The 25208-nt window shown below is 42.7% G+C and overlaps 1 protein-coding gene across 2 annotated transcripts in view; it reads right to left on the bottom strand.

The window, feature by feature from the left end:
* Window positions 1-3075: 3075 nt before the first annotated feature.
* Window positions 3076-25208, bottom strand: part of si:dkeyp-121d4.3 — a 183855-nt gene continuing 161722 nt past the window's right edge. Inside the window, exon 21 of one of the 2 annotated variants that reach the window (XM_034185486.1) lies at window positions 3076-3189. In XM_034185486.1, the coding sequence (XP_034041377.1) occupies window positions 3179-3189 (11 nt within the window). In that variant the 3' untranslated portion in view covers window positions 3076-3178. Of the gene's footprint in view, window positions 3190-21965; window positions 22744-25208 lie in introns of those variants that run through there. The other variant, XM_034185484.1, reaches the window with a different exon arrangement.

The raw sequence follows: 25208 nt of genomic DNA, 5'->3' as shown, positions 1-25208 counted from the left end.
GTGCGTATCTGCCGTATCTGGCAAAATATCAACTGCCTAATTTTTATTCTCTGAGTCCATCTGGTTGTCTCAGCTGAGTAACTGAGATGTCAGGGTTTAGCCTGTTGTACTGGGATTTCAGTGATCTGGTATCGCCGACCGGACAGCCCCCCTAAAAATCGGTCCCTCTGATGAGGCGGATCATGGATTAACACCTCGTTTCTGCTTCAAACTGCCTCCACTCATCATCTATCTCAGCGACAGATAACTGAAGCTTTTGTACAACAATCATTTCCACATACAGTGGGGCCAAAAAGTATTCAGTCAGTCCCTGATTGTCCCGTACGCCACAGCCCCTGAAGTTCTCCTGCTGAGAAAGGTGAGAGAGGTCTGTAATTTTCATCATAGGTACACATCAACTATGAGAGACAAAATGAGAAAAAAAAAATCCAGAAAATCACACTGTAGGATTTGTAAAGAATTTATTTGTAAATTATGGTGGAAAATAAGTATTTGGTCAATAATAAAAGTTCAGCTCAATACTTTGTAACATAATCTTTGTTGGCAATGACAGAGGTCAAACGTTTCCTGTAAGTCTTTACCAGGTTTGCACACACTGTAGCTGGTATTTTGGTCCATTCCTCCATGTAGATCTCCTCTAGAGCAGTGATGTTTTGGGGCTGTTGCTGGGCAACACGGACTTTCAACTCCCTCAACAAATTTTCTATGGGGTTGAGGTCTGGAGACTGGCCTGGCCACTCCAGGACTTTGAAATGCTTTTTACAGAGCCACTCCTTCATTGCCTGAGCGGTGTGTTTGGGATCATTGTCATGCTGGAAGACCCAGCCACATTGCATCTTCAATGCTCTCACTGATGGAAGGAGGTTTTGGCTTAAAGTGGATATGACACTTAAAGACAACATAGTCTTATTACATGTAACAAAGGTTATATAATTTGGTCAACTGAAGCGTTTTGGGAAAATGGATGCGGTTCTCCCGTTATATGAGGTCTGTTAGAAAACTATCTGACCTTTTTATTTTTTGCAAAAAGTATATGGATTTGAATCATGTGGGATTGCATCAGCCAAGCTTGAACCTTCGTGTGCATGCGTGAGTTTTTTCACGCCTGTCGGTTGCATCATTCGCCTGTGAGCAGGCCTTGTGGGAGGAGTGGTCCAGCCTCCTCGGCGGATTTTCATTGTCAGGAAATTGGCTGATCGACTCCCGCTTTGCTGCATCAAAATTTTTTCAGAAACTGTGAGAGACAGCCAGTTGGAAACCATTCGGAAAATTCAGATGGCTTTTGGTGAAGATCTTATGGGGATCACACAGATTAAGGAGCATTACAACCAGTTTAAAGATGGCGCACAATGGCGGAGGGCGCGCCGCGCTCCGAGCAGCGATCAACAGGCTGAAACGACCAGATCATTTCCAAAGTGAAGGCTGTGTTGATCCGGGACGTCATCTGACTACTACAGAAATGGCAGAAGATGTGGACATAGCACTTTTTCGGCACATTCCACTGTTACAGGAGTTTTTGTCATGGAAAGAGGAGCAGAGAAATTTGCCACGGAGCCGCTAATGGCGCGGGACAAAAGCACCTCCATGTTGGTCTCACAGGACATGTTCTAACATGCCCAGCTCTTGCACCATTCGGAAGATTCAGACGGCTTTCGGTGGCTTTTCAGTCGTGTGACTATCCGGGAAATTGTGGATGAGCTGGACATGCCACAACATGTCCTGTGAGGCTTCAACACAGTGTTGCTTTTTGTTGTGCGCCTCCGTCCAGACGCGCGAATTCCTCCGCACGTCTTTTCATGACAAATAAACTCCTGTAACAGTGGAATGTGCCATTCATTTCCAAAGTGAACACTTTGTTGATCCAGGACGTCGTCTGACTACCAGAGAAATGGCAGAAGAGTTGGAGATCAGCACTTTTTCGGTATGAAAAGACGTGCGGAGGAATTTGCGCGTCGAGACGGAGGCGCACAACAAAAAGGACATGTTGTGGCATGTCCAGCTCGTCCACAATTTCTCAGATAGTCACACGACTGAAAAAGCCACCAAAAGCCGTCTGAATCTTCCGAATGGTGCAAGAGCTGGGCATGTTAGAACATGTCCTGTGAGACCAACATGGAGGTGCTTTTGTCCCGCGCCATTAGCGGCTCCGTAGTAAAACCTGACCATTTCAAAATTGCAAGGCTGAATGTCTTTTAAATAACACTGCTCATCCTGTACTATTCTGATGAGAAACATATCTATATTTTTGGGTCCATATGTTGTCATTTGTTCATTATTGTAGTGTGTAAACTCTCAGACAAGTCGGGGCAGCAAATTACAAAGTGCTGCACAGACTAGTGTCATCCAGGACTGGAACCAGAGGAACTGGTCCGTTTCATCCTCCCAACAGCCCGTTCAATGTGACTTTTTCTCATCTTTGTAACATCAGCAGCAGTTTGTTGATCAAAGCCTGATGTTGGGAAAGTGTAGGAACACGGACCCACAACAGGGGGCGCAAATGAACGGACAATGGAGTAAGTCAAAATAACAAGCTTTACTGTTGTGAATGTGCACAACGAATACAACCAATCACAGCAATGGACAACAGTCAATTCACAAAAGTGTCGTGTGGGCAGGCTCGAAGATAGGAGACGCCTCTCCAAGGTAAGACCGGAACCACACGGCTTCCTCCGCCACAGGACCCCGGGAATACTGGAGCCGCCAAGTCCCGAACTCCCAGGTGGCCACTGCCTCCGCGTGTCGGACCTGGTACTGCTGGCGAGGAACAAAGGACAGTTAGATGGGGGCGCGTTTGCACCCAGGACTCCGAACAGCAGGGAAGTTACCTCCACCTCTCGTTGGAACAGTAATCCACAAACTAAGCACAAATCCAAAAAGATACACTCCGTAGCTTTGATACGTTACCTCTCTGGTAGAAACGATATCTCGGCGATGAGGTGGAGATGCCGTCCTGCTGATATACCCCAGTGATAATTGCCGTCAGCTGTCTCAGGTGATGGGTGACAGCTGTTACCGAGGCTGCTCCTGTGGGGCGGCGGCGCCCTCTGGTGCCTGGAGCCCACACTCCAGGCAGGGCGCCCTCTGGTGGTGGTGGGCCAGCAGTACCTCCTCTTCAGCGGCCCACACAACACCTGAGCTGGGAGGAGGGATGTGCAGTTTGGCACAGAGCATCAAAAGTTCACATCATTTCTGGGGGGAAAAAGTGAAAAACATTAGACTTTTCTTAACCCTCTTACATTAACCCTACATTTGTGGTCAATTCCCCCCCCCCCAAAAAATCCATCTTTTTCCAGGGTAACTACAGTAAACACCAGGATTGTAAAAGTTTTTGACCTCTAGTCTGAAGGTGAAAGAAGCTTCTTATTTCAATGACATAATGTTACAAATATGACTCTCAATGTATTGACAATAAAACACTTTAATTTCTCTTGTCTGCTTTTTTTTAGATATATTAAAATAAGAAAAAAGCTCCCTTTATGATAACCTAGTATGGTGTGTGCATAAGTGAAAAGCTGATACACAGAGAAAAATAATCATGACATAATTAACAACAGTTTAGTGGTTCTAAGGAGAGTGTGAGAACGACAGATGTTCACAACAACAAAAGCAGGTCTCACAGTAAAGTGTTCACAGCCTGATCATTTTTCTGCTTTGTTTCAAACCCTGGAAGTGTCTCGTCACAGAACGGAGCCGACGTGGTCCAACGACTGACTTCAGAAATGTTTACATCCTGTTTTCTGTCCACACCGTGACTTCTTTCAGCTCTTTAAGCTGTTATGTTGCTTCAAAAACACCATCTTCTTATCAGCGTGAACAGCGTCGGCAGTCTGTTTATGTGCACTGACCTGTGACACGAAGTGTTTGGAGCTCTGTGCACATGCGCACTGAGAAACTGAAAACTGGCTAATTTATACAAACATGTCATCAGATTTCACTGCATGAAAGGCCTGTTAACTGATCGAGTAGTTCTGTTGTGTTTCCATACGTGTTCCTGCTTTCAGCAGCATTGGAGCTGTTTCATGTAAACTAAACTTGAAGCAACTTTGTAACAGATGGTACACAGGAAAGACTCGACACACTGGGGTCAAAGGTGGACGGCATACTACAACTACTGTGAGGAATCAGGTTGCTGAAGAAGCTGACTGCACTGGAGATAATACCAGCCAGACTTCAAACAACGGAGGAGCTGGACCAATTCAGCAAAAGGACCAGGAGTTTAGGAGGACAGTGGTAAATTATTGTTCCTAACACTTTTGCAGAAGTGGTTATTTTCATAAAAGTTGCATATTGCCATTGCACACATGCTTCTTTTTACTCTGTCATAGGTGAATCTGCTGAAACAGCTATCTGGATCAATGCTGAACTCCTTTGCCAGGACGATGCTCAGCGAAACTGGAATGGTGGCGGTTGTGGGCTGGCGTCAGCCTCAAAGGATGGAAAGGGAAGAAAGCCCTGCAGCCTCTCACTCTACACAGTTATGAAGAGTAAGTTATCAAGTTGTCTCACTTCATTATTTAATGTTAGTTAGCAATTCAAAAGAATTTTATCATTTCTCCAGTTTAAAAAAGAGGAAAATACAAGACCGTTTTTTATTTTGTATTTGTGACAGAAACCTTCAGCAACAAGATGGAAATTTTACCAGACGCCATGGATGATGCGTTAACTGAAACACTGCGCCATGCAGCAAAGAGGGTAAGTGGTTAAACTTTTATGGCATCAGCAACTCACAGGTGACTTGTACTAGCACCATGGCCACACCTAGTCATTCCCTTCAATCAAATCCCGGTCCAGTGTTGACTGTTTCAAGAGTGAAGACTGTGACCGGCTCACATGCACCCCAGCTCTTTGGAGCAATCTCTCTCTCTCAATCCGTTCCTCACATTCTGTATTCGCTTTCCACAAACATCTTAAAACCTCTGTGTGGGCTCACCTTCCCTCCATAGTGTAACGGCCACTCGGCTGTGCGTTGACAATTGGAATTCATTCATTCATTATTGGTTTATTTGACAGGGACAGTGCATACGAGGTCTATTAGAAAAGAAACCGACCGACAGTTTAAAAAAAAAAAAAAACTATATGGATTTGAATCACGTGCGATTACACCAGACAAGCTTGAACCCTCGTGCGCATGCGTGAGTTTTTTCACACATATCGGTGACGTCATTCGCCTGTGGGCAGGCTTTGAGTGAGCACTGGTCCCGCCCTCTCAGCTGAAATCCTTTGTCTGAGACGCTGCTGGAGACGGCGCGCGTTGCTTTATCAAAATTTTTTCAGGGCCTGTGAGGAATATCCGAGTGAACACTATTCGAGAAATTCTGCTGGTTTTCGGTGAAAAGTTTGACGGCTGATGGGAGATTGTGGAGTTTCTTTCGCTTTAAGGACAGCTCACAAAGCGGATCGGCGCGGCGCGGTCGGAGGTGGCGTCCGTCTGGCTGTTTCGAGCTGAAAACATCTTAATTTAAGGCTCTGTTCACCCAGGACGTCATCAGAGAACAGAGAAGTTTCAGAAGAAGTTGCATGAGGAGTTTATGCGGACATTCCACTGTTTAAGGACATTTTTTAATGAAAGACGTGCGCGCAAATTCGCAGAGTCGTCACGGAAACAACTCGGCGAATCTGTGTACGCCGCGACAGGAAAAACACCTCCGTGTTGAAAATCATTTGTAAAATTCAGGCGGCTTTTGATGGCTTTCAACAAGTGAGTAACTGAGAAATTGTTTAACAGCTTGGGCATGTTCCAACTTGTCCGTTAAGGTTTTCAACGGAGGTGTTTTTCCTGTCACGACCCCCCGCGGTCGGGTCCGGCCCGACATGCGACTCTGCCCGCACGTTCTTTCATTACAAAATGTCTGTTAACAATGGAATGTCCGAATAAACTCCTCATGCCGACTTCTTCTGAAACTTCTCTGTTCTCTGACGACTTCCTGGGTCAACAGAGCCTGAAATGTGGAAGTTTTCAGCTTGAAACAGTGAGACGATGCCGCCTTGGAGCGCAGATCGCCGTCAGGCACCGTGGGCCGTCCTTACGGTGACAGTAAAACTCCAAAATCTCTCATCAGCCGTTAAAACTTTTACTGAAAACCAGCTAAATTTATCGAATGGTGTCCACTCAGTTGTGCCTTACAGTTTTTGAAAAAAATTTTGATCAAACAAAGCAGCAGTCTCTGAGCCATTACTAAACAATGAAAAAAACGACGAGAGGGTGGGCGACTCCTCACTCAAAGACTGCCCACAGGCGAATGACGTAACCAACAGGCGTGAAAAAACTCTTGCATGCCCTCGAGGGTTCAAGCATGTCTGATGTAATCACACGTGATTCAAATCCATATGGTTTTTGAAAAAAATAATAAGGTCGGATACTTTTCTAACAGACCTCGTATTACTGAACGTACAACACTAATTTTCATCCGTAGTCCCCAGACATAAAATATAAAACACAGAGCAGTGTCATATTTTAATATAACCCAAAGCCGAATGTGGCATGTTGGTGCACTGCATACCTTTAAGGTGAAGGTGGGCGGGGCCAACGGGGTCTTTAAAGTGCGCAGGGCACGCTCATGGAGACATACCACCTGGTGTGGGCGGCGTGCTGCGGGTTCTGTGCCCATTTGTTTGGGCACGGTTGCATCGGACTCAGAGTTCTAGTCATGCTTGCAGGTCAGTTTTGTGCTTTTCTGTAGCCTCGGTTGACATTGGCGTTATTTAATTGCATGCGTCTCGGGTTCAGGGCAGCAGCCTGGCTGGAGTGCGTGCGGTTGATTCCTGGTTGTTGGGAGTGCGTGCTGTCGGCTCTCTCCTGTTGTAAGTTCCTTCATGGTCTTGCTGGCTTTGCGTGCTGTGTCACAGCTGATGTCAAACGCTGCTTCAGAGCCTGAGTTGTGGGCTCTTTCCTCCTGCTGTCTGCGGGTGCGGTCGCCTCCACTGGCAGGTAAGATCTCAACCACACAGGCTGAGTTAATATGGTTGTTTTTTTGTTTTGTTTTTTAATTGCCCCTGTCTTTTGTTTAGGCACGAGGAACCACGGTGTGCAGAGCGCACGTTTGAGTCGCCACCTCCTATTAAAGGGCCGTTGCTTCGTCCACATTTCATCGGCTGCCAACAGCTGTGTACATTGTTTTGCAGAGGGCGCCCTCTGCGGGTGCTGTTGGCGCACTACACGGGATTGATTTCACCTGCTGTGATTAATGTGGTGGGGTGAGGAGTTTATTCCTCCTCGGTTTGATGCATGTTTGGTTGTTTTTTTTTGTGTGTGTGTGTGTCTGGTTTGTTCATGTTTTGGTTTGCAGTGGGGTTTTTTGTATTGAATTTGTTTTTTTTTGTCTGAGTTGGACTCTTGCTCAACTAACATTAATTTGGTTGAAGGTGAATAATTTAATTTGGTTAAGTGCAATATAAGATCTGGTTGAAAGGTGAATATTGCACTTATGTGCAATATAAGGTGAATGTGAAAAGCAGTATTATGAAATTTGTAATGTTTTATTTATATTTTTAAACTAATTTGATAGAATAAAGCTACCTTGTGATAAGCACACCTGTTTCCTGTACCTTGTGCAGCCTTCTGTTATAAATTGGGCTTTGATTGGTCCCACGGCCGTATCCCTGGGTGGTGTTGTCGGTCCTTCTTTTAAAATTGGAATTATTTTAAAAGCCTCCTGAACTCTTTTGGTCTAACACAAGTTGTGGATGGACCAACACATAATCTTGGACACACCTTGGACCTGGTCATTTCTTGTGGGCTCTCAGTTTCCCTTCACGACGTATCAGACGCTGCTATTTTATATCACTTTCTTGTTATTTTTGAATTTATTGCTCCTCCATCCGCTGGTAAGCCACTTGTTCCTGTCTCACCGCCGTTTGGTCACCTCCTCGACAGCGGGGGACTTTGCTGCTGCCTTCATGGACTCTCAGTTTTATGCCATCAATGGACTGGTTTCTCCATTACTCCCAGATAACATCCTCTCTTCTTTCCACTCTACATGCACAGTAATTTTTGACTCTGTTGCACCGATGCGCTGCAAATCCAGGAAATCAAAATCCGACCCCTGGTTAAATTCCACGACCCGTGCCCTCAGGCAACGCTGCAGACGGGCGGAGAGAAAATGGAAAAAGGACAAACTACAGGTGTCTCTGGGTTTTCTAAGGGACAGTCTGACTGACTATCAGAAGGCTGTGAAGGAGGCAAAAGCACAATATCTGTCTCATATTATTTCAAGCAGTTGTCATCATCCCAGTGTGTTATTTCAGACTATAAACTCAGTTGTAAATCCACACACCTCTGTTTTGATGGACGCTACAACCACAACCTGTGAGGAGTTTCTTCAGTTTTTTATTGATAAGGTTTCATCAGTCAGACAGAACGCTGATCAGAGCTGTAATGTTGAGTTGTCTGCTCCTTGTGCACATTCTGCTGTGCTCGAACAGTTTGAGCCCATTTCTTTTGCATCTCTCGCTGATGTTGTAAAACACATAAAATCTACAAGTTGTCCTTTTGATGTTGTTCCAGCTAAGGTGCTGAAGGAGGCTTTTAATACTGTTGGGGTGGGTCTCCTAACTTTTATCAATGCTTGTCTTAGATCAGGGTCTGTTCCAGCTGCTTTTAAACATGCTGTGGTTCGACCTCTTCTTAAAAAACCTCACCTGGACTCATCAGTTTTATCTAATTTTAGACCTGTGTCTCATCTGCCATTTTTGTCTAAGGTTTTAGAAAAGGTTGTCTTTTTACAGTTAGTCATTTTTAGAAGACAATCTCATCCTTGAAAAATTCCAGTCTGGGTTTAGATCGCGACACATCACTGAGTCAGCACTTTTAAAAGTTCATAATGATATTACTCTGTCGGTGGATGCAGGGAATCCTGCTGTGCTGGTTCTGTTGGACCTCACAGCAGCCTTTGATACTGTGGATCACACAGTACTTGTCTCCCAGTTAGAACATTTTATTGGCATTCAGGGTACTGCACTTAAGTGGTTTAGATCATATTTGGCTGAAAGGAGCTTTTCTGTCATGATTGGGGACCTTTCCTCATCAACTGCTGTGGAGTGCCGCAGGGTTCTGTCCTTGGGCTGATCCTATTTTCTTTGTACATTCTGCCATTGGGGTCAATTATAACCCAGCACAATCTGTCCTTTCATTGTTACGCAGATGATCTGCAAATCTATCTGCCTGTGAGGACTAATGGGAGTGATGCTTTGTCATCATTATTTCATTGTATTTGTGATGTAAAGCAGTGGCTGTCCCAAAACTTCTTTACCTGAATGATGGTAAAACTGAGATCATGGTGTTTGAGCGCTCTGGCATACCAAATGTGGTAACACCAAATTTTGGTGCTTTGGCTAACTATGTAAAACCAGCTGTCAAGAATTTGGGAGTGATATTTGACAGCTGTTTGAGGTTTGATCAACAGATAAATTCTGTTGTCAAAGCTAGTTTTTTTTCCCAACTTCGCCTTTTGGCTAAAATAAAGCACTTTCTCAGACGTGATCTTGAGACGCCATTCATGCTTTCATCAGCTCCAGACTTGATTATTGTAATGCACTTTATTCGGGCATTAATCAGTCGTCTCTTGCACATCTCCAGCTGGTGCAGAATGCTGCTGCTCGTCTTTTAACAAAGACTTTTAGAGGTGAGCACATTACGCCCGTCCTGTACTCACTCCACTGGCTTCCAGATCATTTTAGAATTGATTTTAATTGTTTTTAAAGCTATTTATGGCCTTGCACCTCCCTACTTGTCTGAAATTTTAACTTTGCGCACCTACAGTAGGACATTAAGGGCGTCTGACCAGCTTTACTTAAGATGTTCCAAGGTCAAAATATAAACGCTGGGGTGATCATGCTTTCGTGGCAGCCGGCCCCAGACTGTGGAACGAGCTACCTCTTGAGTTACGTATTATTCCTGACCTAGCACTTTTTAAATAGAAGTTAAAGACTTATTTATTTAAACTGGCTCTTAACACTTAGTGGGGAGGTGACATGTTCTGTTATTATGTTCTTTTTTGTGTTTTAAAATTTTTTTCTGTATGTTTTTATTTTTGTGAATTTGTTTTTAATGTTAAGCACTTTGGACACCAGTCGGTGCTGTAAGGTGCTTTATAAATAAATGTTTGATTGATCACGACGACACTTTAAACCTTAAAGTGTCGTCGTGATCAGAGATGCCCGTGAGCCTTGACGTCTTTCACGGGCATCTCTCCCAGTCACTGGTTCAGATATGTTGATGACACATGGGTTAAAATCAAGCAACAGGAAGTTGAGGACTTTATAGAACACATCAACTCGGTGGACGCCAATATCAAGTTCACACGTGAGGATGCCAGAAACAACCATTTAGCCTTCTTGGACTGTGATGTTACGATTGGAGAGAACAGGCAGCTCCAGACAGGGATTTAAAGAAAACCCACTCACATTGACCAATATCTGCTCTTTGGCTCAAACCACCCCCTTGAACACAAGCTCGGGGTGATCAGGATGCTTCAACACAGAGCCCTACAGGTGCCCACAACTGTAGAGGGAAGGGCTAAAGAACAACAACTTGTCCAGAAAGCCCTCACAGTATGTGGGTACCCACGATGGTCCCTGGACAAAGTGCAGAAGTACCAGAGAACAAAGAGACCAGATAGACAGGAGACAGAGACAAGAAGAAGAGTGTCTTTCCCTTATTTAGCAGGAGTAGGGGAAAAACTACAGAGGATCTTAAGACAGCACAAAATCCCAGTTTACTTTAAACTGGTTAACACCTTGAGACAGAAATTAGTTCACCCTAAGTACAGGATCCCTAGTTACAAACAGAGCAATGTAGTGTATTCTATCAGATGTCAGGAAAACTAACGAACACTACATAGGTGAGACTAAGCAACGTTTACACTAAAGGCTATACCAGCACCGCAGAGAGGGCGCCAGTAGACCTCAGTCTGCAGTTCATCTCCACCTTAAAGACACTAACCACATGTTTGAGGACAAGGAAGTTAAAATATTAGCCAGAGAGAAGAAATGGTTTGAGAGGGGTCAAGGAGGCATTCTTTGTGAAATGTTTGAAACCCAGCCTTAACCGGGGAGGGGGTCTGAGACACGCTTTATCCCCTGTTTACAATGGGGTACTCAGGTCAAAGGAGTTTCAGTCTTTTGTTCATGGTAATAAGTCATTCACGTCGTCAAGGGAGCCTTCAGGAGAGGGACAGCTGCCCTGTCATTAGGAGGGTGCTAACTACAGCACAATAGGTGCTAATCAGTGCTACTGTTTAGTCACTAGCCTATAGCAGTCGGCCTCTCGGTAGGAGGGGTCTGGTTAGGTTTAAAATTCCAGCTTTTGTGACTTCTTGATTATTCTTCTCTACAAGAGTCAAGACAGAAGTCAGACTACCAGAGCAAGAATTTTAGCTGAGGAAGCTTCTGCGATTTGAAGCGAAACGTCCTCGCGTCAAGCAGCCCAGTCCAGTCGAAGATTCAAGCTTCTCTACTTATCTGTGGTGGAAAAAGTGATCTGTCCAAACAAAAAAAAAGAAATTTTTTTGAGATTCTTTTGGTGGGTAAATAGACCTGAGAAAGCACCAGAATTAGGGCTGAAACAATATCGACTAACTCGAATAATTTGATTACAAAAAATGTTCGAGGCAAATTCTGTGCCTCGAAGCTTCGTTTAACGTTGTAGTACATATGCTAGGCCTGTGTGTGGTGCTGCAACGTCCGCAGAAAAAAAAAAAAGGCAAGCAAAACAGCTAATCAAATTAGCAACGATAGCTACCGCTTTCCAATGTGACACATAGAGGAAAATAAATCCTTAAGAGAAAGATGGTTCACACTTATCATCTGAAATAGACTCACTGTGCATTTAAAGCGAAGCAGTGTGTTTGTCTACTTTTCTGCTCTACGTGGGGAGGGACTATTGACCCGCTTATGGACAGCCCTGGACTATTGATGTTTAAAACGCAAAAGTACTTTTTATCCGATTACTCGATTAATCGCCAGAATACTCAATTACTAAAATAATTGACAGCTACAGCCCTAACCAGAATGCATTTGAGATTTCACATTTTCCTGGGGGACAACCACCAGGCCCTGCCAAGATCTTTCAAGTTTTTTTTTTTCCTTTCCCCCCATGGCTCACTTTCATCACTGTTAGAGAGAGGGGTGGTGGCCAAGTGGTTAATGCACTTGGTTTCAGTGCAGAAGGTTCCGGGTTCAAATCCCACCTCTGCCACATTTCTTAATGCAATGTGGAGTTGCATCAGGAAGGGCATCCGGCGTAAAACCTGTGCCAATTCAACATGCAGATCCACCTCAGATTTGCTGTGGCGACCCCGAGTGCAAACAAGGGAGCAGCCGACTTACTTTTCATCACTCAGTTCATTCACAGATTTGTCCGTGCTCATGATGAAAGGTCTACAGCATTGGTTTAATCATTTGTAAAGCATTAGGATTTAATGTAAAGTGAGAACTTCTGTATTAAGGTTGTAACATGTGGATCTATATACATTTTGTGTTCCAGGAGAAGCAGAACGACATCATTCACAGTATCAAACAGTTAAATGACAAAGTTGATGCACTGCATCCTTTGACCGTCCCTGAAAGTGTCAGTTCCCAGACATACCAGGAGAGAGAACAATGTGGACGCTGCTGAGATGATCATCTGAAGGTTGGCCAGCTCTAAACTAGAAGTGTGGGCTTGAACCAATTCCAAGCAGTGCCTGGACGTAATGGGCCTTCCAGTAAAGTCACTCAAAGAAGTGTTAATGTGTTTTCTGTTTGTCAGATCCTCATCACTTTAATAAAGTTTTGCTGTTTCATTTTTTTACCCAGTATATTATGAAACATGCTGTATTTATGGAAATACGGTAACTAAAAGGCCTTTCACATTGCATGCTTTATATGCATCAGGCAACGCGTCGCGTCAACGCCTCCCACACCCCCTACGCGTTGCATGCGGCAAGGAGGCGGAGACTTTGGCTCAGATGTTTGTTTTTTTTCCTCTCCAGATGAAAGTTGAGTGATCGCCATGTTGTATGTGTGTAGATGAACCACGAAAAAGCTTTAATACAGCAATCAAATAAATTTTGAGGTTAAACATTTGCAAGGATTTTTCTTCAGAAAACTGCTGTATAAATGAGCAGTCCTGTGACACCTTTCTGTTTTGTAGAGATCAGTGGTTTCTGCTGCTAGTCTTCCATGTTTGGACCCGACACATTTCTATTAGACAGTGCGAAGCTTTGTCACAGTTCAGAGCGGCAAAAGTTGGATTGGGTTGAACTTTGACCACGTCACCCTGTCGACAAGCAGGAATGTGCACGCTCCCGGCAGAATCGTTGGTTTAGCTCGGCTTTTGATGCAACGTTTCAGACGCCTCTAAAAAGTAACGCGTTTCATTGAAAATAATGCTTTTTAGATCGATTTGTGGCGCCTCTGATGCTTCCAAAGCATGTGGTGTCAAAGGCCCTTTACACAAATTGCAGTGGGTACAGAGGATTAATCATTTTTGTCTGATTTGCTTTCATCTGTGTGGTATACCTAATTGATAACTAAACTGAGAAAATTCTGGAAGCAGTATAAACAGCTTGTTAAAAATATAGGGCCTGTCCAATAAGGTGTTGAGTTGAATACCAGTTATGACCATGTAGCTCAAATTATACAGTATCTGAACAGGAAAATATATATACTTGCTTATGATTAACAAAGGAAATTTTCAACTTGCAGCTCAACAGTGCTAATGACAGACTTGATGGCGAGGACAAGGGAACCAGGCACCAGAGGAATGCCCTAATCAATACCTTGACTGCATACACCCCTGGAATGGAACAAGGGAAGGATACAGAAACAATCATTGTCAGGGGCTGCTTGAACGCTACGGCTCCTGTTTATCTTTGGCAGCCAGGACAAGTCAGGAACCATCAAAGGCAGCCTTGCCAGGGACGTGCCACAAATTTACAGAGTTGTCATGGCGGCTGCAATAAATATCACATCAATGGACAGTACTACCATCATTTCTACAATTGTGCCATAATCCGAAGATGTCCTATCAAGCAGAATCAAAGAAGTATATGAGGTCTGTTAGAAAACTATCTGACCTTTTTTGTTTTTGTAAAAACTATATCAATTTGAATCATGTACGCTTGCATCAGCCAAGCTTGAACCTTCGTGTGCATGCGTGAGTTTTTTCACGCCTGTTGGTTGCGTCATTTGCCTGTGAGCACGCTTTGTGGGAGGAGTGGTCCAGCCCCCTCGGTGGATTTTCATTGTCAGGAAAATGGCTGAGCGGTTGTAGCAGCGCTGAATCAAATTTTTCCAGAAACTGTGAGAGACAGCCAGGTGGAAACCATTCAGAAGATTCAGACGGCTTTCCGTGAGGATACTCTGGGCGTCACACAGATTAAGGAGCATTACAACCGGATTAAAGACGGCCCTCTTCTGCAATTTCTCTGGCAGTCAGACGACATCCCGGATCAACACAGCGTTCACTTTGGAAATGATCTGGTCGTTTCAGCCTGTCGATGGTCGCTCGGCGCACCCTCCGCCACTGTGGGCCATTTTTAATCCGGTTGTGACGCCCAGAGTATCATCACTGAAAGCCATCTGACTCTTCCGAATGGTTTCCACCTGGCTGTCTCTCACAGTTTTTGGAAAAATTTGATTCAGCGCTGCTCCAATGGCTCAGCCATTTTCCTGACAATGAAAATCCGATGAGGGGGTGGATGAGTGCTCACTCAAAGCCTGCCCACAGGCGAATGACGCAGCTGACAGGCGTGAAAAAACTCACGCATGCGCATGAGGTTCAAGCTTGGCTGATGCAATCACACGTGATTCAAATCCATATAGTTTTTAAAAAAATAAAAAGGTTGGATAGTTTTCTAACAGACCTCGTTGACGGGACCATCCTGAACTTTTTCCTGACCCAGATTACAGGTTTGAAAAACTAACAATCTTGCAAATCTTTTTTTTTGGGGGGGGGCAGCCAGTCACAGTATAGAGGCACCGTGACGTTTGGTCTCTCTTTGGCTGCGAATCCAACATGGCAGAATCTGCTCCAAAACAGCTTAATTTCTGTGTGAGTCTAACATGTCCATCATATATTATGTAAAAGCTACTGAAAAACACTTTGAAAACTGAAAACACTGTTTTCACAACCTGATAACACCTCTGCGGTGATTTACAAGGAAAAGACACCAAGACACCCAGACAACTCAGGAGAAGTTATAGGCTTATGTGGCTGTGTTTGGAGAAATTGTGCACAGTGCAAGCTTTGCATTTTGCATTACTAATCTTAGCTTCATAGTGGAGTAGAGCACAGAAGGATTTTCTTTCACCAAAACAGATCAAATCCAGGCTTGCATCTCAGATGTATCTTCTGGCAATTTGTAGCTAAACTTTCAAGTCTTCTTTTTAAGAAAATAAACCACTTCAGCATGAAGATGGACAACTGGTGATACAAAATGCAAAGCTTGCACTGTGCACAATTTCTCCAATCACAGCCACATAAGCCTATAACTTCTTCTGGGTGTCTTGGTGGCTTTCCTCACTCTTCTTCTTCTTGCACAGTCACTCAGTTTTTCACAACTGTCCATGCAGATTTACCATAGAGTGCCATATTGTTTGTATTTCTTCATAATTGATGTAAATAAAGTCCAAAACATTCAGTGGCAGCTTTACCCTCAGAGAGCCTCATCCACAACCACCACAAAAGACAGGCAGTACATGTATTAAGAAGAGGGGTATGTAAACTTTTGATCAGGTTCATTTGGGTGTTTGAAAAGAGTAAACACTGTTTGCCAGTAAATGGCTTCACCCAACCATGAACCATGAGCGAAAAAAAAGTTTTATCGTTCATATTCTCTGAAAAATTGCCAAAAAAAACTAAACTTCTGCCAGTGTATGTAAACCTTTGACCCCACCTGTATATGTGTGTGTGTGTATATTATATTACACTTAGCACTGGGATACCAAATAAGTAATTATTAAGAAGACTGCACATACGGCTGAGGGTATTTTATATGATATGAGGGTGTTTATATTCTACAATATCAAAGCTTATGGGCAGATTAGTAGCATCATTTAATTTGCATTGTACGTGGAATATTTTTGATAAAATTTAATTTTACTTCCAGAGAAACTTTTTATCTGGGGATCAAACATTAATTTAAATTAATAATTTTGTATTTTTGTATATTTTTTTTTCATCATGTAAATTTCCTCAGGAAATTTATTGATTGTAATATGTTTGTGAGAAATTGTTCAGTTTCGCTCTTAAAATGATGTGTTCAGTTGCTTTGTCATATCTGACTAATGTCATACTGAGTCTTCAAATCTGTCATTAAAAACTTCCATAGGAATTTTCTCAGAGAATTTATTGATAGTAATGTTTGTGTTAAAACTGTCCACAGTTTTGCTCTTAAATATGTTTTATTAATTGTATGTAGATGTCTAAAAGATTGTTGGTTTTGTTTCAAGCGGTGATTTGTTTAAGTTGAATTTATTTTTGCTCCTAAAATGTGTATTATCAGTTGTATGTAGATCAAGAGATTATTTTTTTTTTCATTATTAATTCTAGAAGATTTATTCTTATGTCTGAACATTTTTTTTTGGAGTAGCGTCTGTGGTTTACCGCTGAAGAAATGTTTTGTAACGTTGAAAAGTTTTCATTTTATGTCCTTTTTGAGCAATGATGTTTAATTCTGTAAAGATGAATTCCTGTTATCAATTAAGTGATTTCAAAAGTTTCTCCATTATTGATTTTTATATGTGAATTCCACATTGCAAGTCACTATTGGAATAAAACCTACTGAATTTTAAAACATTTATAAAGTTTGTTTTACTTTTTTTTTTTTTTAGTTCTCAATAGGAACAATCACAAAAAATTGTAGGTAATAGAGTAAGAACACTGCACAAACATCATATGAACAGAGAATGAGGACAGGTAATGGTCACATTCGAACATTCTATAAATGTTAATTTAATGTTCTGCTGCAACTGGTCATATTTGTGAACATTTGTATAATGTTCATTGAATGTTCACATGCAAACATTACCTGTCCTCATTCTTTGTTCATATGATGTTCATGCCATGTTTGCAAACATTCTCATGCATTCAATGAACATTCAAAGAACATTTAGTTTCTGGGTGGGATGCTTCCCTTAGGCAGTATTATTAGAAAGCATTGCTTAAATTTTCATTGTTACGCAGATGATACGCAGCTTTATTTATCCATGAAGCCAGAGGACACACACCAATTAAACTGCAGGATTGTCTTACAGACATAAAGACATGGATGACCTATAATTTCCTGCTTTTAAACTCAGATAAAACTGAAGTTATTGTACTTGGCCCCACAAATCTTAGAAACATGGTGTCTAACCAGATCCTTACTCTGGATGGCATTACCCTGACCTCTAGTAATACTGTGAGAAATCTTGGAGTCATTTTTGATCAGGATATGTCCTTCAATGTGCATTTTAAGCAAATATGTAGGACTGCTTTATCGCATTTGCGCAATCTCTAAACTTAGAAAGGTCTTGTCTCACAGTGATGCTGAAAAGCTAATTCATGCATTTATTTCTTCTAGGCTGGACTATTGTAATTCATTATTATCAGGTTGTCCTAAAAGTTCCCTGAAAAGCCTTTAGTTAATTCAAAATACTGCGGCTAGAGCGCTAACAGGGACTAGGAGAGAGCATATTTCACCCATATTGGCCTCTCTTCATTGGCTTCCTGTTAATTCCAGAATAGAATTTAAAATTCTTCTTCTTACTTATAAGGTTTTGAATAATCAGGTCCCATCTTATCTTAGGGACCTCATAGTACCATATCACCCCAATAGAGCGCTTCGCTCTCAGACTGCAGGCTTACTTGTAGTTCCTAGGGTTTTTAAGAGTAGAATGGGAGGCAGAGCCTTCAGCTTTCAGGCTCCTCTCCTGTGGAACCAGCTCCCAATTCAGATCAGGGAGACAGACACCCTCTCTACTTTTAAGATTAGGCTTAAAACTTTCCTTTTTGCTAAAGCTTATAGTTAGGGCTGGATCAGGTGACCCTGAACCATCCCTTAGTTATGCTGCTATAGACTTAGACTGCTGGGGGGTTCCCATGATGCACTGAGTGTTTCTTTCTCTTTTTGCTCTGTATGCACCACTCTGCATTTAATCATTAGTGATTGATCTCTGCTCTCCTCCACAGCATGTCTTTTTCCTGGTTCTCTCCCCTCAGCCCCAACCAGTCCCAGCAGAAGACTGCCCTTCCCTGAGCCTGGTTCTGCTGGAGATTTCTTCCTGTTAAAAGGGAGTTTTTCCTTCCCACTGTCGCCAAGTGCTTGCTCACAGGGGGTCGTTTTGACCATTGGGGTTTTTCTGTAATTGTTGTATGGCTTTTGCCTTACAGTATAAAGCGCCTTGGGGCAAGTGTTTGTTGTGATTTGGCGCTATATAAATAAAATTGATTTGATTTGATTCATGAGACATTGAAAGAGAGAGATAAAGCTTAAAGACCTTAAGTGAATAAATCTGATTAGAAACGAATGAAATTTGAAGCCAATTAATTTTAAGAAATTATTAAACACACATGAATATGTTTAAAAAGAAGCAGAATTAAAAATACAAGAAGAGCCACTTAACACAATTAACAACGAAAAGCCCTTTTTCTGGAACCTTGAACTGGGTCACTTCGTTGGTCCGTTTTAATAGATGGTTCAGATGATCGATCCGTCCGTTGTTGACGTTCATGCTCTGGGCAGCGTGAGCTCACTTGGGTCAAGGGGTTAACTCAGCAGTCTCCCAGGCGATCCCAACGGCTTGTGTCGGCCGGCTTTACCGACAGGTTGGCTGTGGTTTTGAAATCAGCTCCATCGTCAGCTTGCAGGAACTCAGAGGTAGAAGGTTTTTGTTGAAAATTGTTTCTGGTAGCTTTTAAAAAGTTTGTTGAAACCAGTTTAACGATAAACCAGGCAAGGCTCCTTTTGAAGAACTCTGAATTACATTTTCGTTTTTCTCTGCGAAGCAGTGTTGAGGCCCAAGGGGGGGGGGCTCAGGCTTATCTTCCAGATGGCCAAGAAATTTCTCAACTGGGTGGAAGCACAGTCTGTCTCCAGTTGAAAACTCAGGTTTTTGTTGAGACAGCATTAATGTATTTATTTAATCAGGGCGAATCGAGGCCATGAGCTACAAGGCGGAGTTGAAGATGTGATTTGGGAGTGACAAGAATGGACAGGATTAGGAATGAACATAGAGGGCCAGCTCAGGTGGGACGGTTTGGAGACAAAGTCAGAGCTGTGAGACGTGCAGAGGAGGGACCCAGGGTATATAGGGAGAAGGATGCTGAGGATGGAGCCACCAGGCAGGAGGAGAGGGAGGACAAAGGGGAGGTTTATGGATGTGCTGAGGGAGGACATGCAGGTGGTTGGTGAGACAGACACAGAGGATAGGGTGAGATGGAAACAGATGATCTGCTGTGGTGCCCCCTAATGGGACCAGCTGAAAGATGTTTATCATCATCATCATTATTATCTCTTTTGCACTTTTCTCCTTTAATATCACATTTCCTTGCCCTTCCTGGTGCAACTCCACATTACATGGACAATGGGCAGGGGTGGGTTCTAACCTTCTCCAACCTTCAAGCATTTGGCCACGACCTCTGCCTATTTCAATGTATTTACAACCTAAAAGAATAAAAAAGTGTGGTTCTGCCATTACATCCATTCTATAACCTGTTCAGGAATGTGTGTGTGTGTGGGGGGGGGGGGGGGGGGGCAGCACTGAAACATATCCCAGCATGCAGTGCGTGAGAAGGTTTGAGTGCATATACTGTTCAAATATGAGCATATCTTCAATGTGAACTTTCTACAACCCCAATTCCAATGAAGTTGGGATGTTGTGTAAAATGTAAATAAAAACGGAATCCAATGATTTTCAAATCCTCTTCAACCTATATTCACTTGAATACACCACAAAGACAAGATATTTAATGTTCAAACTGATAAACTTTATTGTTTTTGTGCAAATATTTGCTCATTTTGAAATGGATGCCTGTAACAGGTTTCAAAAAAGCTGGGACAGTGGTATGTTTACCACTGTGATACATCACCTTTCCATCTAACAACACTCAATAAGCGTTTGGGAACTGAGGACACTAATTGTTGAAGCTTTGCAGGTGGAATTCTTTCCCATTCTTGCTTGATGTATGGCTTCAGTTGTTCAACAGTCCGGGGTCTCCGTTGTCGCATTTTGTGCTTCATAATGCGCCACACATTTTCAATGGGCGACAGGTCTGGACTGCAGGCAGGCCAGTCTAGTACCCGCACTCTTTTACTACGAAGCCACGCTGTTGTAAAACGTGCAGAATGTGGCTTGACATTGTCTTGCTGAAATAAGCAGGGACGTCCTTCAAAAAGACGTTGCTTGGATGGCAGCATGTGTTGCTCCAAAACCTGGATGTACCTTTCAGTATTGATGGTGCCATCACAGATGTGTAAGCTGTCCATGCCATGGGCACTAACACACCCCCATACCATCACAGATGCTGGCTTTTGAACTTTGCGCTGCCAACAATCTGGATGGTCTTTTTCCTCTTTTGTTCGGAGGACACGACGTCCATGATTTCCAAAAACAATTTGAAACGTGGACTCATCAGACCACAGCACACTTTTCCACTTTGTGTCTGTCCATTTCAAATGAGCTCGGACCCAGAGAAGGCGGCGGCGTTTCTGGATGTTGTTGATGTTTGACTTTTTAACTTGCACTTGTCGATGTAGTGACGAACTGTGTTAACTGGCAATGGTTTTCTGATGTGTTCCTGAGCCCACGTGGTAAGATCCTTTACACAATATCGGTTTTTAATACAGTGCCGCCTGAGGGATCGAAGGTCAGGCGCATTCAATGTTGGCTTACGTATAGAAAGTTCTCCAGATTCTCTGAATCTTCTATTATAGACTGGAGATGATGGAATCCCTAAATTCCTTGCAATTGTTAAACTGCTGGACTATTTTTCAGACAGTTGTTCACAAAGTGGTGATCCTCACCCCATCTTTGCTTGTGAACGGCTGAGCCTTTTAGGGATGCTGCTTTTATACCCAATCATGACACTCACCTGTTTCCAATTAACCTGTTCACCAGTGGAATGATCCAAACTGGTGTTCTTTGAGCATTCATCAACTTTCCCAGTCTTTTGTTGCCCCTGTCCCAGTTTTTTTTTTGTGTGTGTTGCAGGCATCCATTTCAAAATGAGCAAATATTTGCATAAAAACAAAAACGTCTGTCATATCTTGTCTTTGTGGTGTATTCAATTGAAGATAGGTTGAAGAGGATTTGAAAATCATTGTAGTCTATATTTTATTTACATTTCACACAACGTCCCAACTTCATTGGAACTGAGGTTGGAATATGCTTCCAAGATCTGTCATGGTGTGACACGGAATTTAATGTGGCAACATGTGTAACAACTTTCACTTTTGTGTAAGATGTCACGGAGATGTACATATGCTCATATGTTGCTTCCCTGGCCTGCACAGTCCAAGCAGCAAGGAAGGAGATCTTGTGTATTTATGTGGAAAGCACTTCCTCACTGACAGGTAAGGATTTGTCTCTGCTTCTATCTTGTGCCATCCTCAGAAACTGTGCATATTTTTTTGGTGGGTGGGTGGGGGGATGACCCACATGAGTTTTGAAAAAACAGCAATGCATTAATCTATTTTTAAAACTCATTTCAGATGTGCTGCTCTTGTTTGTTGCATTGCCACTGTGCTTTGAGACACAGCAAGAAGAATCCAACCATTTTACCAACTCTGGGCTGCTACACAAACAGCATAGCAATGGCTCGGCACATCCGACAGCGGTATATTGAAAATATGGGGACAGAATTCCAGGTATGTGTATTCAAAGTCTTATACGGCACTTAGATAATGCGGTCATCTGGTATAGACCCTAATGACAGCAACTGTTCCCATCTTAAAATGAAAACATCTTCAGGCAACAAATGAAAATACCAGAATAAGATTCTATTGATCCATTTAATGTTTTATAGCATGTTGAAAAAAATGGAAACAAAAGCAGATTTATTGATGTTTACTTTATAATTTCCATTCAGACAATTTTGTTACAACTGATGTATTGCTTTCTAAACAAAGCTAAAAACTGGAAAATATTTCATCAATGTACTTTAAATTGATCTCTAGTTTTTCCCCATGTGTATCTCCATCTCCCACTTCTCTAGAAAATCCTGCAAGTTATGAGTGAAAAGGTCAATGCCTTTGGGAGACAACTGAATTCCGTTGGCATGGTACAGGCCCGTGTGCGCACCACAGCGGATGTTATCGTGGGTAAGTGAGGTTCCACCCAGTTCAGAGATGACTGTGTGGATCCTACGGTTCACAGTTGTTCGAACGAGGTCAACCTCATGGCTGTCAGCCGAGTGGTGCCACACCCTCCGAGGCAGGATGTCAGACCAGACGAGAAAGCACTGTGGAAAGAGGCTCTTCACGGACATCAGGTCCTTCTTGACGGACGCTAGCAGACTGGTGGGGTTGTCAGTGCTCAGGTCATTGCCTCCGAGGTGCATGATGAGAACATCAGGACGAGGCCAGGTTACCTTCAACTCATGTAACTGGGGCAGCAACTGAGGCCACATCATGCCCTGTGTACCCTTCCAATAGAGGGCCACTCTATTGGGGTCCATTCCCAATGGCACACCCACCTCCCGAGATCTGACCTGCGACTCTGCCCAGAATATCAGTGAGTGGCCACAAATCCAAATGTTCTTCAGGTCGCCATTCCCTGGCATGCCTACAAATTTAGAACACTTTTGTCAGAGAAAACCAGGTGTGTTTGTATTATTTGGTAACAAATTACTTAAGCACAGAATTATGTTATAGTTCACAGGGAAAAGCATACAGCTTGGCTGCAGGATTCACAAAGACCAGACTGGGACTTTTTGCGGTTTGTTTATTTGGCTACAGAACGCGAGGTTTCACATGATTATGAAGCGCTGGAACCAAGTTTTATAGTTGTTTCCTTAAGATAACAGAACCAGATAAAGTTCCAGAATGTCTAACTTGGGTAGACGACACAAACGCTGCATGCTGTGCAATCTTGACTGAAAGTACACAAGCCAATTCTGTGTCTGCCTGCTTAATAGTGTTATGTCACCACTTGGAGGCAGCAACATATGAGTGCAAGTGCAGCAAAGAAGAATCCCTGGGAAGTATATGCTTTTCACTGGAATGCAGTGACATAACCCGCAGGTCGACTTTCTGGTTGAGCGTTTGCGGGTTTGCACGGTGATAAAATATTGTGGGTGCGGGCGGGCGGGCCAAAAACGTAAGTAATTCATAATTCACAGACATTATCTGCTCTATAAATAATGTGTTTATCTTCTCCCACTGCCAGCGTGTGACTGTGGATTAATGTGTTGCCTTCACGCTGTCACAGCTAAACCTGTGCAATCTGCAGCAGCAGGCTGTTGGTGGTGACTTCAAGAAGTGGCCACTTCTGGAATGGCACAGACAATTTACTTCACTGAAAGATGCGGCATTGTATTAGACTGTGCACTCTGCACTGCTTGGAAAGTTGAATGCATCAGAGACTACACGTCAAAAACATCTGCAATAAATCGTAACCAAAACATAAATAACATATTTACAGGCTGGCAGGAATCAGTCTGGGCCCAGAAAAGAGACAGCCTTTTTTACGTCACCGTTTTGCGTGTGAGAGTGTGAACGTTCAGACTCATCCACGGACACTTACATTTAAAACTATGATCAGATTCACAGGTCCGAATCTTTGTGAATCCAGTTACGTATTCTGTCTACTTAGTTACTGAAATCATAAATAAACTGGATAATTAGTGCATATGAACAGTTCCCATTTTTGTACATAGGACAAGTGAAAACAAAACTCAAATGTTTTCTGAATATGACGATGCCAGTAATGAATATGAAACAAATAAATAAATAAATACATGCTAACAAGACTTTCAGCCTCATCCAATAATAAAAGATCAAAATAAATCACCTACCTTCACCATCAAGACCATAAACCACATTTCCACAGTACATTTTATGTACATGTAAATCGTGCACGGACAAATCGGTTTGAGAGGTAAATACAGTACATAAGGTGCGTATCATTCCTGGCTAGCTAACGGCTGCAGTTCGACTTTTTAATAAATGCTGACTCGATGCAGAAACAATCTTGAAGCTCTAATATCATGACGTCTTTAAACATAGTCTTATTAAAGACTAAACTTTGTCTTCCTAATTTCACAGGACTGTTTAAACCCAACAACTCAGTAATTGAAATAGCTTTTTAAACATGATCAGTCAATAACGTTATGCTGCAGCTAAGCTACATTATTTATCAACGCCCACACTGAACAAATGAATGTGTGATCAGTTTGTTTCCACTTAAATTCAAAGTACAAACGCAACCTGGTGGTGGGTCTGAACCTGGTCTAACCCGTCACATGACTCCGGGTCCCAAAAACAAAGGAACAATAGTTACCTTTTTTTAGAGTACAGACGAGACTTGCTGTTTGATCAGAAAATTCACGTGCACGAAAGCGAGACAAGTGACAACATACAGTCAACATTCAAACATTAGCTACAAGAAAGAAACCAGAACAAAAATAACATTAGCATTATAGCCTACAAATCCTAATCTTGTTCACGTGACATTCGTCAGCAGTGTTGTAGGGCCTGAAAAGACTCACAGATCAAAGAATGCGTACTGCCACCACATGCCACAGTGTCTGCCACACCACAGGACCAGACTAAGTCCTGGACAGCAACCAATCAGGCAGATGGCTCAAAATGACTCAGACTCTAATTCAAACATTTATCATCAATAACAGTAGTATTTACTGACTGGAACATCAACCATGTTCTGGATTGTTGTCTCTGGACTCTACAAAAACAAAGGTCAACTTGTCAAGAAAAGAAAAAAAAAAAAATCACACCAAACTGATAAAATAGAAAGTGAACCTAAATGACCTGAAATAAAGCTCAGACTCGCTGTGGCGACTACAGGGAGTCGCACATAAGGAAAGTCCAGAGTCAAATGACCACATCAGAATCTTTCAGCCAATCAACAGTTGGCTGAAGGCAGGAATGTTCAGTTCATGAAGAATTAAGAGCCATTAGATCTAGATCACGGAAAAACTCTGGGTCCCGATGACCAGGCCAGGGAAACATGGTACTACAGCCATTAATTGTTAAATTTGTCAGCCATTTTTAATTTAGTTTTCTGTCAAA

The sequence above is a fragment of the Thalassophryne amazonica genome, chromosome 13 (assembly GCF_902500255.1).
Source record: "Thalassophryne amazonica chromosome 13, fThaAma1.1, whole genome shotgun sequence".
NCBI classification, from domain to species: Eukaryota; Metazoa; Chordata; class Actinopteri; order Batrachoidiformes; family Batrachoididae; genus Thalassophryne; species Thalassophryne amazonica.
Note: the sequence above shows the minus strand (reverse complement) of the source record. Positions and strands in the feature narration are given on the sequence as shown.